At 42.8% G+C, this 14,190-nt stretch overlaps 1 protein-coding gene across 2 annotated transcripts; it reads left to right on the top strand.

The window, feature by feature from the left end:
• Positions 1–1,420: 1,420 nt before the first annotated feature.
• On the top strand, positions 1,421–12,918 carry LOC129810662 (transmembrane protein 59-like). Of its 2 annotated transcripts, none has more exons than XM_055861398.1 (8): positions 1,421–1,793; positions 3,331–3,436; positions 3,832–3,926; positions 4,176–4,328; positions 7,738–7,843; positions 9,091–9,211; positions 9,315–9,468; positions 11,096–12,918. In XM_055861398.1, the coding sequence occupies exons 1-8, from the start codon at positions 1,629–1,631 to the stop codon at positions 11,252–11,254; spliced, it is 1,059 nt and encodes a 352-aa protein (XP_055717373.1). In that variant the 5' UTR covers positions 1,421–1,628; the 3' UTR covers positions 11,255–12,918. The 2 variants fall into 2 exon arrangements, with proteins under 2 accessions (XP_055717373.1, XP_055717374.1); XM_055861399.1 differs by having other exon boundaries at positions 1,422–1,793; positions 9,315–9,432.
• Positions 12,919–14,190: the final 1,272 nt, after the last annotated feature.

Raw genomic sequence — 14,190 nt, 5'->3', positions numbered from 1 at the left:
GATGCTGCCACCACCATGCTTCACGGTAGGGATGGTGGCAGGTTTCCTCCAGACGTGACGCTTGGCATTCAGGCCAAAGAGTTAAATCTTGGTTTCATCAGACCAGAGACTCTTGCCACTTCTCATAGGCTGTCATGTGCCTTTTACCAAGGAGTGGCTTCCGCTTCTCATAATCTGAGAGTCCTTTAGGTGCCTTTTGACAAACTCCAAGCAGGCTGTCATGTGCCTTTTACCCAGGAGTGGCTTCCGTCTGGCCACTCTACCATAAAGGCCTGATTGGTGGAGTGCTGCAGAGATGGTTGTTCTTCTGGAAGGTTTTCCCATCTCTACAGAGGAACTCTGGAGCTCTGTCAGAGTGACCATCGTGACCATCGGGTTCTTGGTTACCTCCCTGATCAAGGCCCTTCTCCCCCCATTGCTCAGATTGGCTGGGCACCCAGCTCTAGGAAGAGTCTTGGTGGTTCCAACTTCTTTCATTTAAGAATGATGGAAGCCATTGTGTTCTTGGGGACCTTCAATGCTGCAGAAATGTTTTGGTACCCTTCCCTATATCTGTGTGTCACATTCTGACCTTAGTTCCTTTGTTATGTCTTTATTTTAGTTTGGTCAGGGCGTGAGTTGGGGTGGGCATTCTATGTTGTTTTTCTATGTTTTGGTTCTGTTTGGTATATTTCTATGTGTTTGGCCTAGTATGGTTCTCAATCAGAGGCAGGTGTCAGTCGTTGTCTCTGATTGGGAGCCATATTTAGGTAGCCTGTTTTTCATTGTGTTTTGTGGGTGATTGTTTCCTGTTTCAGTGTTTGCACCATATGGGACTGTTTCGGTTGTTTGTTCGTGTTTTGTTATTTTTTGTTCTGTGTTCATTTTGATTTATTAAAAATCTATTATGGACACTTACCACGCTGCGCATTGGTCCTCCTCTTCTTCCAACCACGACAAGCGTTACACTGTGCCTCGACACAATCCTGTCTTGGAGCTCTACGGACAACTCCTTTGACCTCATGGCTTGGTTTTTGCTTTGACATGCACTGTCAACTGTGGGACCTGATGTAGACAGGTGTGTGCCTTTCCAAATCATGTCCAGTCAATTGAATTTAGCACAGGTAGACTCCAATGAAGTTTTAGAAACAATGATGATCAATGGAAACAGGATGCACCTGAGCTCAATTTCGAGTCTCATAGCAAAGGGTCTGAATACGCATGTAATAAGGTATTTCTGTTTTTGTTTTTTTTATATATAATTTTTTTTTAAATTGCCACAAACCTGTTTTCGCTTTGCCATTATATGCTATTGTGTGTAGATTGATGAGGGGAAAAAATAATTTAATACATTTTAGAATAAGGCTGTAATGTATCAAAATGTGGAAAAGTGAAAGGGTCTGAATACTTTCCGAATGCACTTTATACACCTCAGAGAATTTGCGCTGTGTGGAGTGAAGACCGCACAGAGAGGGTGCGCGCAGCAGCGTGTGAGCGATGATGTTTGGAGTGACGACACCACGAAACCATAGCACAAGATTACCGAAGCAGATAGCGATCGGTTTGAAGCAACATCCATCAGAGAAGCCCAGAGCCCACTAAAAGTGCTAGTGCTCGTCCAGACTGTGGTGATCAAATCCGTCTTTGAAATGCTTCAGTTCGGCGGCAGGGTGTGCGTTGTCTCCGCTGTCGTCTGGCTGCTTCTGGCGGGGCTGGCGGCTGCGTCTTCTGATCTATTTGACAACCAACTAGGCGACATCAGTTACTGCAAAAAGCAATGCCAGATCACCATCAAAAACAAAAGCCCAGCTAAAGTAAGTGATACTTGGAAACGATATAGACCTCATTGAGGAATAGCAGAATAGCAGTATATATTCGGCTACATATCAATGTGACGAAAAGTCTGTTTTCGTGCTTGAATCGCTGCTATAATAAGTTCTTACGTTTCGACGACTGTATCCGAAATTGAATAAGGTATATCGATAACCGATAGACTTCCTTTTAGTCTTTAAGTGCTGGAAATCTGTTGTTTAAATGTAGCATGGCCAATGCGTAACGAAGGCCCACATTTTTACTAAATGACATGGTTATCCTAAATCGTGTCAACCGTAGGCTAGGCTACGCTACCTAATTTAATTTCTGCACTAAGTGGACATTATCATGCACGATTTGGCCGAAAATATCATTTTATGACGCATCTAATTGTTATTCTTTCCACAGCTCTGATCCTCCATTATAGCCATATAGCCTACTCCCCCTACTTCCTCTTGATTGATTTACACATTAATTACATAACTTATGTATGTTCATATAAAACCCAGTCGTAAAATTGTTGTGAGGGCACCAGACCAAGCATGGCATTCTCCAATAGAGCCTATTGCCATTTGCAATTATTTGTCGATGAACAGCAATATGCAGGATATGTAAATAGTATCTAATTAATTACAATATCCATGTTTGAATAATCTTAAATAATGTACCATTTGAAAAATACTTATAACCTGTAAGATGGCTAATGGATGATTAGTGTCTATAGCCAATAACGGTAACTCCCTCAGCTAGGCTATTATTTTCCCAACTACACATCATCGTTTCGGCTCAGCTCAGGTGTGGTTCAGACATCATGCAGGGGAGTGCGGAGCAGAGCAGCAAAATGGATCACAGTGAACTATGCGGAATCACCTGTTTTCAGAACACTGCACCAGTTTATAGGCCCTAAAGTATGCCTTTGATGTGCGCGTATTATTTGAACAACACCTTAGTGACAAATAGTCAGTGCTTGAACAATGTTCCGTTTATTTTATTCATGGGACTATAATTGCCACTGTGTAGTTAGCAAATAATTGCCTATACAAAGGAACCGTGCATCCTGGGTCAGAATAAAGTCCCGCTAGACCCACAGCGAACAGGGGAAAACGCAGTAAATCGAAAGGATGACACGCATGACACTGTAATACGCATGTAAGTCGTTGATGGTCGGACAAGGGGATCACTTTGTCGCTCACGTTCCTGTGTCAGTCGCTTAGGGGCGCTGTTTTGTTCTTCTGTAATAGAACCAGGCTTGGCGGAAACTGTGACCAAGTGATTGTTATTCTTCACTCATCACAAAATTCCCTGGCACGACATTTGCAGTATTTTCCATGTGTACCTCTAAGATCAATAATTCCTCACCTCATTTAAAATATTTAGTCTGTAACATTATCCAATTGAAATACCTCTGTGGTATAGGCATATCTAATTGCCTATCTAATTAATCACACACAAATCCAGGACAATATCTCATTCTCTTTGAGGATATCTGCTTTGTTTGAATAGTCATAATTAGCTCCTATGTTTTTCTCTCTCCTGAAGGACTCCATACTGAATGCCTGTCACCGTGGTTGTCGTCTCTACTCCATATGTCAGTTTGTGAATGGCAATGCTGGCTTCAATACCAGCAGGGAGGAGTGTCAAGGAGGTAAACAAAACAAACAAATCCCAAGCTATGCTTCAAGGCCAGAAAGCACTTGATTCAACCTATTGGCCTATCATGTGCCTGTACCAGGGCCAACATGACATTAATGGAACCCTGTGTGTGTGTGGCTCAATTGAAGCTGTTCACTCAGTTGGTGACTTGTTTATTGAAAATCAATCCTGTGATCTGCTGTCCTCCCTGGTCCCGGCAGTAGATGCTCAAATGTTCTGATATTGATGACTGTAGGGAGGGGTGAATAGGGACGCAATGACTAACACATGCTGTGTATTTTCTCTTTAACCTCTTTTTCTATCTCTCTCTTCTCTCTCTCTCTCCCTCCCTTATCTTTCTCGCCCCTCTCCCCCTCTCTCTTCTACCCCCCCCCCCTCTCTCTGTAGCATGCCAGGAAGCATACAGCAAACTGCTGGAGCAGGAGGCCTGCAGCACCGGCTGTGCCAGCCAGCCCTCCGAACCTGAGATCAAGAGGAGGAAGGTTAGCATGGTCATTCAGTAGCATTTCAGTAGGCCACACACACACACACACACACACACACACACACACACACACACACACACACACACACACACACACACACACACACACACACACACACACACACACACACACACACACACACACACACACATAGTCTTGTACAGCAACACACACACACCATTACTTTTTTGCCAGAGGAAATAATGGCACCTGAACTCAGACAGTTCAACCTGTTGTTTCCTGCAGCTGAAGGCCACGGCCCACCGTCCCAAGCCCCCCTCTGTCATGGACACCGTGTCGAGCTGGTTTAACGACATCGTCAGCTCTGCTCAGAGCTTCATCTCCTCTACCTGGACCTTCTACCTGCAGGCCGACGATGGCAAGGTGGTTGTCTTCCAGGTGAGACACTGTCAGGACTCAAGTTACACAGTGACTATTGGGGGTACAGCTGTAATTCAAACCTTGGGGGCAACAGAGGTGAACTCAACTCAAACATAAGGGTGAAAAGGGCGTGGGATCAGTACTGTATATGATTTACTTGATGACGGCTAAGTCAAGACAGGCTGGCTGAATCTATAGAGAAGGACAACCGAGATGTGTAAATCCAGTAATAAAAAGACACGTGGTGAGACAACATGAAATGCTGAAAACAACAGTCTTCATGGCATTTCTTTCTTTAGCCTTAGGGGTGATGGATGGATGCTTGTCTTCTATGGATGTGACATGCTAGCAGAGGTGAGAGCAGGCTCCACAGGCTCTGAGCTGGCTAGCAGGCCTGTGTTTAGTGGGCAACTGGCTGGCTGCCACCCTCTTGACAAATTGACTGGGGGCAAAGAAACAACAGAAAAGCACTAAGGCTGAGGGACAGCTGAAAGAGAAGACAAGCCGCCGCTGCAATACAAATCACAACTGCAGACATTCAGAATGAGTGGGTTCTGCAGAGCAGAGGGCTGTGTAGGATGACAGGCTGTATGGACTCACTAGCAGGACCATGGTGACTTGTAGCCTTAGGCGTGATACAAAACAAACAGGAAATGGTTAGGAGACCCACTGTGCTAGCAGTTTGTCCACATTATGTAGCAGTTTTAGTAAGTTCTCAAAAAGCGCCATTCAATTGCAACACAGTACACTACTGGAGCTGAAGAGAATCGGACAAAAATAAATGTATTAACAAGTTCATATGAGTTTTCAAGAGTTAGTGAGAGAGCCAACTTGTGGAATGAATGGCACTTGGTCTTCATGCAGTGTTCAGTGTGACAAGTTTATTTGGGCCAAGTGATTTCTATTTGAATCAGTTCACAGTGGAATTACGTGCGCTCTCCTTCAGTTAATCAGTCATTTGAACAAATAAGACTTTTAATTCACTAAGGAGCCAATAGATGTAGGTGTATTTTGCTATGTGATGTACAGAGGTGATTCCCAAAACGACTTTCTAAAGAACTGAGACTCTATTTCCAAGAGCTATTGAGGCTTTAGCTCACAGGTCTAATGTGGTCTTGAGTCACACAAACGTCTGAAGATTGATACCAGGTCCATTACATTTAGAGGACTAACGCAGTGCACATAAACCATCTGGGTTCTATATCAATGTGGGTTACCCACAACATTTTCCAAAAGTTTGTGTGTTTAGATGCAACTGTGATCAAAGCAGCTTCTCTGATTGCTCCAGGCAAGCCACCTGTGTCTGAGGGCGGCGATTTGAGTCTCAGTCCCACAAGCGGCAGATTCTCCCTTCTTCAGCTCCCTTTAGCTGTATCTCAGACAATAGGCTGAGCTCCAGCTCGGGGAACATCCATCCCTCTCCTACCCACATTTGACATGGGTTAAGTGGCAGCCTCCTTCTTAATCACACTTATTCATGCCATCCTAGCCTCCCAGTGATTCAGGAGTGCTCCTCCAAGGTAATCAGCGAGAATCAAGCTGTTTCCTCCGGGCTTAGAGGGAGTAAACACAGCCAACAGGGCCCTCTCATCACTGATTGGGGGGATAACGCTTGTTTGGAAAAGGGGTCTTGTTTCAATTCCTTCCGCGTCCAACATTCACATGATGCAGGGTCCCCTTGAAGGAAATAGGGACATACATAGATACTACTTCTATAACATCCCCCCCTCTAAGAAGAAAGTGAGCCCAAATAACACAAAAATACCAAATAAGGGAAGGGAGGTTGTTACTTTGGAAAATGATCCCTCCTTCCTGTTGGTCTTTGTGCCTCTATAGCTAGAGCACCTTTGGCATTCTGGGACAATAATGCATGACAGATGTACATCAGAAGGCCTACTGTTACTGATGGCAAGATTTCCAGTCTGCAGCCAATAACTACTAACATACTCAAATGTTCACTCTTCTCTTCCCACTGCCGTTCCCCCCAATATTACACCTGGATCCAATGTGCTCCGTAAAATCCTTGCTATTGCTAAAACTGGTGGTGAAATGACTTTGAAAATAACAATAGTTTGTCTGAATATCTATGACCTTTTGTTAGACCAAGCCTTATTCTCTTCCACATAGGTCATCTCAGTTAAATGACTATATCTGACCAATTTACTTCCTTTTCTCTTTGCTTATCTCACATTCGTTGACCCATAGACTATTCAAATGCCGATTGATACATTTTATTTTCAGTTGTCATAACTACGCATGCATACATGGACCTGTGTGTCAAGATTATGATTTTTTTCTTTAAAAAAATGACTCCCTCTGTCTACACGTCTTGTTGTTGGGAAAGGTTCAGTAGAGGGTAACCAAAATCCTATTTTAATGAGTTCTCCAGGGGGAGCCAGAAACACAGTCTCCATAATGAAAGGCACAATGATGCCTCTGCTGACAGAGCTGGGTCAATGTGTGTGTGTGTGTGTGTCTGTGTGTGTGTGTGTGTGTGTGTGTGTGTGTGTGTGTGTGTGTGTGTGTGCGCGCGCGCGCGCGCGTGCATGTGTACGTGCGAGTGTGCTTGTGTGTGTGTTTGCGCGCCTACTTGAATGTGTGTGTGTATAGACATAGGGATTAACCCTGTCTTCACTCTAAGTCATTCAGGTTCGCTCACATACTGTAGTGCACAATTGCTCTTTTTAAAGGCCTCTTTTCAGAGACACTTTCTTCAGTCAAGTGGCCTTTTCACTCCCCTCAGAGAGAATGAATTGGGGGGCTCTTGAGCAGCCAACCAGGACAGACTCAGCAATGGGCAAGCAGGGGGTCCTTTAATGAAGTTAGAGAGAAAGAAATGCTGATTTAAAACTCCACCTGTGTGCCAAAGAACAATCCATACAATCTGCTCTATACAATCTATACCTCAGGAGGGCTCAGTGCCACCTGAACAGCCATTGCCGGTGTGATTAAGTGGTTTTATGTTTGTACTGTTTGGTAGTACCGTTTTGTACTGTTTGGTAGTTTGGAAGTACCGTTTTGTACTGTTTGGTAGTTTGGAAGTACCGTTTTGTACTGTTTGGTAGTTTGGAAGTACCGTTTTGTACTGTTTGGTAGTTTGGAAGTCTATCTGGCTTAATTTCATAGATGGCTGAGGTACACAGTGCCTGGCATGCAGCAGCACACATTTTGTAAAAATGCAATTTTCTCCTATAATCAGTGAGTCCTCTCTTTGTTTGAGTACATGTGGCAGTATCCTCTACATCTAAGTCTGCAGTTGTGTGTATTTCTCCCTGTCGTGTTTAGCTGTTCATTGAGTATTCTTAGTCCAGACTTCATTATGGTCTAACCTCAATGTGTAAAACATACATTTTTCTGCCACTTTTTCAGTGAATTACAGTGTGTAATTACTAGTGCCTGAATTGACTTTGTTTGTTGTTCCTACCAGAGCCAACCAGAGATTGAGTACACTCTGCCGGAGCTGCAGGCTCCCCGCTCCAATGTGGCAGACAAGCCCTGGCCACAGGTCCACTCCCACACACAGAGACCCCATGGTGAGACACCAACCGCCTGCAGTGTTGTGGCATGCAGCTCTGTCACACATCGAGACCCATAATGTACAAATCATAATAAGACCTAGTATACAGTGCATTAAAACTTCTTAGGGATAGGGGGCAGTATTTTTACGTCCGGATGAAAGCGTACCCAAAGTAAACTGCCTGTTACTCAGGCCCAGAAGCTAGGATATGCATGTAATTGGTATATTCGGATAGAAAACACTCTACAGATTCTAAAACTGTTACAATTATGTCTGTAAGTATAACAGAACTGATTTGGTAGGTGATACCCTGAGGACAAACCATCCAGGGAATTTATTTTTTGAGGTCATAGTATTCCCCAATGGTATTCTATGGGAAGCCCTATTTAATAGGAACCTGGTTGCAGTTCCTATGGCTTCCACTAGATGTCAACAGTCTTTAGAAATTGGTTGATGTTTTTCTTTTGAGAAATTAAGAAGTATGGCTGTTCTTTGTAAGTGTCACTCCAGGTGGACTCTACTGTTTGGTGCGCGTGAACTGGAACGTGCTTCACGTTGTTTTTATCCGGTATTGGAAACAGTTTATCCCGTTTTAAATTTGATCAATTATTTACGTTTTAGGATACCTGAGGTTGGATTAGGAACGTTGTTTGAAATGTTTGGACCAAGTTTACAGGTAACTTATTAGATACTTTGTAGTCATGTTGGGCGAGTTGGAACCGGTGTATTTCTGAATGAAACCCGCCAAATAAATTGACATTTTGGGGATATAAAGAAGGAATTTATCGAACAAAACGACCATTCATTGTGTCACTGAGACATTTGAGATTGCAAAAAGAAGAAGATCTTCAAAGGTAAGGCATTTATTATATCGTTATTTCTGACTTTTGTGTCGCCACCTGCCTAGTTGAAAATTATTTTCATGTGTTTGTATGCGGGGCGCTGTCCTCAGATAATCGCATGGTCTGCTTTCGCCGTAAAGCCTTTTTGAAATCTGACCAAGCGGCTGGATTAACAAGAAGTTAAGCTTTATTTTGATGTATTACACTTATATTTTCGTGAATCTTGAATATTCATATTTCTGTAGTTTGAATTTGGCGCTCTGCAATTTCACTGGATGTTGTCAAATCGATCCCGCTAAAGGGATTGCCGCGTGAAGGGATCACTAACAGGTTATTAAAGGAGGATTACATTGAATTGAATATGCTTTATTGATCTCAAAGTCACAAAGTATGTTGCTCATAAGTGTTCACCTCTGTGCAGGTGTGAAAGGACATGGGGAGAAGGGAGCAGCCAAGACCGGAGGCAAGGGGAAGCACCCAGCTTTCCAGCAACATACAGAGGACCCCACCACTGAGCATGACTTCCTGGGTTGCATGTCAAGGTGAGGAAATATTGAACAACAATAGTCATCTGCCCAAATCAACCCATTTTGTTCCCTCTGATTTAGAGGTCTTCTGAGTTGTAGGACCTCCCTTTTCTCTCAGGCGCTCAGGACTGCCTCGTTGGATCCTGGCTGCCTGTCTCTTCCTGTCCATCATGGTGATGTTGTGGCTGAGCTGTGCCAGCCTGGTCACTGCACCTGAACAGCACATCAAAACAGAGGTAAACACAGCACCAGAACAGCACATCAAAACAGAGGTAAACACAGCACCAGAGCAACACATCAACACAGAGGTAAACACAGCACCAGAGCAACACATCAACACAGAGGTAAACACTGCACCAGAGCAACACATCAACACAGAGGTAAACACAGCACCAGAGCAACACATCAACACAGAGGTAAACACAGCACCAGAGCAACACATCAACACAGAGGTAAACACTGCACCAGAGCAACACATCAACACAGAGGTAAACACTGCACCAGAGCAACACATCAACACAGAGGTAAACACAGCACCAGAGCAACACATCAACACAGAGGTAAACACAGCACCAGAGCAACACATCAACACAGAGGTAAACACTGCACCAGAGCAACACATCAACACAGAGGTAAACACAGCACCAGAGCAACACATCAACACAGAGGTAAACACAGCACCAGAGCAACACATCAACACAGAGGTAAACACTGCACCAGAGCAACACATCAACACAGAGGTAAACACAGCACCAGAGCAACACATCAACACAGAGGTAAACACAGCACCAGAGCAACACATCAACACAGAGGTAAACACAGCACCAGAGCAACACATCAACACAGAGGTAAACACTGCACCAGAGCAACACATCAACACAGAGGTAAACACAGCACCAGAGCAACACATCAACACAGAGGTAAACACAGCACCAGAGCAACACATCAACACAGAGGTAAACACTGCACCAGAGCAACACATCAACACAGAGGTAAACACAGCACCAGAGCAACACATCAACACAGAGGTAAACACAGCACCAGAGCAACACATCAACACAGAGGTAAACACTGCACCAGAGCAACACATCAACACAGAGGTAAACACAGCACCAGAGCAACACATCAACACAGAGGTAAACACAGCACCAGAGCAACACATCAACACAGAGGTAAACACAGCACCAGAGCAACACATCAACACAGAGGTAAACACTGCACCAGAGCAACACATCAACACAGAGGTAAACACAGCACCAGAGCAACACATCAACACAGAGGTAAACACTGCACCAGAGCAACACATCAACACAGAGGTAAACACTGCACCAGAGCAACACATCAACACAGAGGTAAACACTGCACCAGAGCAACACATCAACACAGAGGTAAACACAGCACCAGAGCAACACATCAACACTGCACCAGAACAGCATCACGAAAAACCTGAATTATATTGGCAAACTCTGTCTTTTAGATTAAAACCAGCTAACCCTCTATGTAACTTCATTTCCCCTGTGTTAGATTAATTGTTAACTCACTGAAGTGTTACCTGAAAGCTGGAATCTGCATTTGGGGAAACAGAGCCACGGAACATTTGTTATTGTTTTTGTTTTGTTTATGAAATGGAAAAGAGTAGCATCCAGCATCGTGATGAAAAAAATGCAATTCATACTCTGCTCTTCTATCGCGCGTGCAATGGTGTGCATGATATCCTAGGGAAACAAACATTTTTCATTGTTTTAAGGAATTTCTTTGTTTTTGTAATATCACAAATGGATGTGGCAGTTTCACCAATACTGATTCCAGCTTTAACATGTGTTTTCCTGAGATGAATTAGGCCTAGAGACAATGGGAACATTTCTATCGATTTGAATGAATAACTGATTCCTTTCCCAGCTGAGCATCAACGGAGACAATGAGTTTCTGGATGACGTCCAGAAGGTCAACCCCTACTATCTGACCCCTGTGATTGCTGTAGCCATCGACCAACCAGAGGAGAGCGAGGAAGCTGGACCACTGCCAGTCAAGGTTGACCTCAACAAGACATCTCTTTAGGGGACCAAAGGGATCGGCTCTCTGGTTTCTAGGGTAACCATTTCGTAAAAACCTCCCTCAGTAAAAGAGGGGAACAGAAACACACCAACACACACACCAGATTTTTTATACACACATGACACAATCCCTTCAAAACATATTTGTCCTGTCTGAATTCTAGTTTCTATAACAAGTCTGACCATCAGATCTTAGCCTGTAGTGCTTATCTCTGCATACAATACCAGTTTTCTAGATCCCTAGTGTCCGTTGATAAATCTCACTAAGAGTGTGGAGATCTAGTTGTCACCACCTTCTTGTACCTATCATTTTGTATTTGACAATGCAGTTGCTTAAGGCTTATTTAATGGACATTGTAACTATTAAATGTAACTACTTAGATCTGCCTGTGAGGAAGTCAAGGAGAACATGTGCTCTGAAAGCTTTCCAGGCTTTTGATGTCAAGGGATAAAAAAGAAAGGACACACACAGGGATTCAAATTGAAGATGAATAAAAATGATCTTACATCCTCTTGGAATTAATTTGTGTAGATAGAGAAAAGGTATGGAGATGTTTAAAATGCTTTGAAAGCTATATTGTGAACGCTGCAGGAGACAATGGCTACCAGGTTTCACCTTTGATGATAATCACTGATATATCACCTAAAAGAAGCAAATACACTCCATAAATTATAGATCTCTGTAGATCTTACAGAGAATTCTCAGATCAGATGAAACACCCCATTTAATTGAATTCTGACATTTGGCAAATAAAGGAATTGTGCTCAAATTATGTTGACTGACACCCTCAGCTAACTGTGTTTGTGTGTGTGTGTGTTTGTGTGAGTGAGAGTGCGCACGGCGTGTGCATGTGTGTGTGAACAAAATAAAAACAGTACTTGGTGCTGAATTAAACTGGAATTGTACCGCCCACTCAGAATGAGAATTATCGTATGTATTTATTCATGACTTTGTGTATTTATTCAGAACCAATAACATAAGGTACCTGTTTACTAGTGTCAGTGAAGTCCCATGTAAATACTCATCTATCCTATTGCTACAGCTGTAATACAACAATGTACCCCCTTTTCCAGAGACATGCCGGAAGACTAATATTACTGTATTATTACTATATCTCCTTAAGGGTTAGTCCTTTTAGCTCTTAAATGTACCATGCGCTTTCTAATAGTAGACTGTTTTGTATGCTATACAGGCACATAATGATAGGGAAGACCAATGGGATGCTCAATGCAAGGCTTTTAGAATAGACCTTTGTTATCGAGTAACACACTCAGTGAGATTTCAGTTCTCTCCTCAGTGATGTTGATGCCCAGTAAAGTACATTTTCCTTTTGCCTACTCACTGTGCATGCTAGTACGCTACACCACATTCAATGAAACCACCCATCTCAGTATGGAAGCCAACTAATGTACAATTGTGGTTTTTGTGTTTCTATTTAAGTGTCGAATAGAATGTTAGGATATTAATCTCCTGATTTAAGTTAAGAAACAAGATGGATATCTCTAAAAGCCATTCGATATCAGTCCTGCTTCAAGTGAAGGTTACAGCTTCATGTAGAATGTCATAAGAGTTTCGAACCGTAAACGGTTCCTTTTTATCTGTTTGTTTTCAATGAAATAATACATAACTATAACATGATGAATAAAGTGTGTTCATGGTAAATATAATGGAGATGACTTTGTGGGTTTTATGTCAGCACACATACATGTATCGCATCTACAGTATGCATGATCAATTATGGAATGACTCGCAGTCCCATTGAGATTTAAGACGTTCTTTAAGCCATTCTTATACCATATTAATTTAAAACATATATTTCCACTTTCTTCCATACATTCAAATTGTTCATGGAGGATATGAAATATCAACAACATAATCACATAGCATTACGTCATACTAGTTGGTACAGTATCTTCCGTTTGTCAAATGTTCTATTTTGGTTGTAAAAACGTCCAACATTTTGCATGTACAAATCCCCAGACTCTCATTGTTTATGTGTGCTATTTCAGAGTCTCTGTGCTCCCAAGTGAGGAACATTTCAGTTGCAGGGAAGTGAGGGAACCCCACCAAATGCATCTGGAACTCATTAGAAACCCTCCTGTCCAGACAAAAGGCACACACACGAAGCCTTGGGTGGCTGAAATGTGTTTTTTTCCCCTCTCACTCTGCTGTGGGGCAACTTATTTTGTTTTCTGTAGCTTGTACACAGGGCTACTAATTCAGAATGAACTCCTAATGATGGAGGTGGATCACATACACTGAGGAATGAATGCATGGAAAATCTCAACGCGATTGTCATTTTTATCCACACGGTGGCGCCTAAAGCTCCTCACTGATTTCATTGTGTCTGTTTTTAGCTGTTTGTCTTGCCTTGTGACTCTCCGGAATCAGAAGACAGGTTATATTATACAAGGGCAACAGGTAGCCTAGTGGTTAGAGCGTTGGGGCAGTAACCGAAAGGTTGTTGGTTTGCATACCCAAGTCAACAAGGTGAACAATCTGTCTATGTGCCATGGAGCAAGGCACTTAACCCACATTTTCTCCAGGGGTGTCCCACTAGGCTACCCTGCTGTTCATTGAGCATACAGGAGAAAACATTAGCAGATCCTTTAAGGTTTTTATACCACTTAAACCAGGATTAGGATTTTATCCTTTTCTATAGCAGTAAAAACGTTACAAATAAATGTATTTGAATTGAACTACATTTTAATCTTATGCTCATGGCTCTGAGTGAAGATTTCATATCAATGATAATGATCCTCTAAGAGAGCCAATGTTGATTCATCTCTACAGCTATTCCAATATCGTCTTCGTGTTTCTCCTCTGACTTCCTCCACTTCATAGATATTAATGTCTTCCTATTTGCATGATGTCCATTTGCTCACCCTCAGTCCATCTGCATAATCGGCAGCCAGGCTGTGTGAATATTAGACAGTGAG

Source organism: Salvelinus fontinalis, chromosome 14, assembly GCF_029448725.1.
Source record: "Salvelinus fontinalis isolate EN_2023a chromosome 14, ASM2944872v1, whole genome shotgun sequence".
NCBI lineage: Eukaryota > Metazoa > Chordata > Actinopteri > Salmoniformes > Salmonidae > Salvelinus > Salvelinus fontinalis.
This window is presented reverse-complemented; position numbering and strand designations above follow the sequence as displayed.

What these genes read in the sequence shown, in the direction of transcription:
- LOC129810662 (XM_055861398.1), top strand. Translation starts at nt 1,629, where the DNA reads ATGCTTCAGTTCGGCGGCAGGGTGTGCGTTGTCTCCGCTGTCGTCTGG. An exon ending in CAGGGAGGAGTGTCAAGGAG is followed by an intron (nt 3,437 to 3,831) that starts GTAAACAAAACA and finishes CTCTCTCTGTAG; the next exon opens with CATGCCAGGAAGCATACAGC. An exon ending in CTGAGATCAAGAGGAGGAAG is followed by an intron (nt 3,927 to 4,175) that starts GTTAGCATGGTC and finishes TGTTTCCTGCAG; the next exon opens with CTGAAGGCCACGGCCCACCG.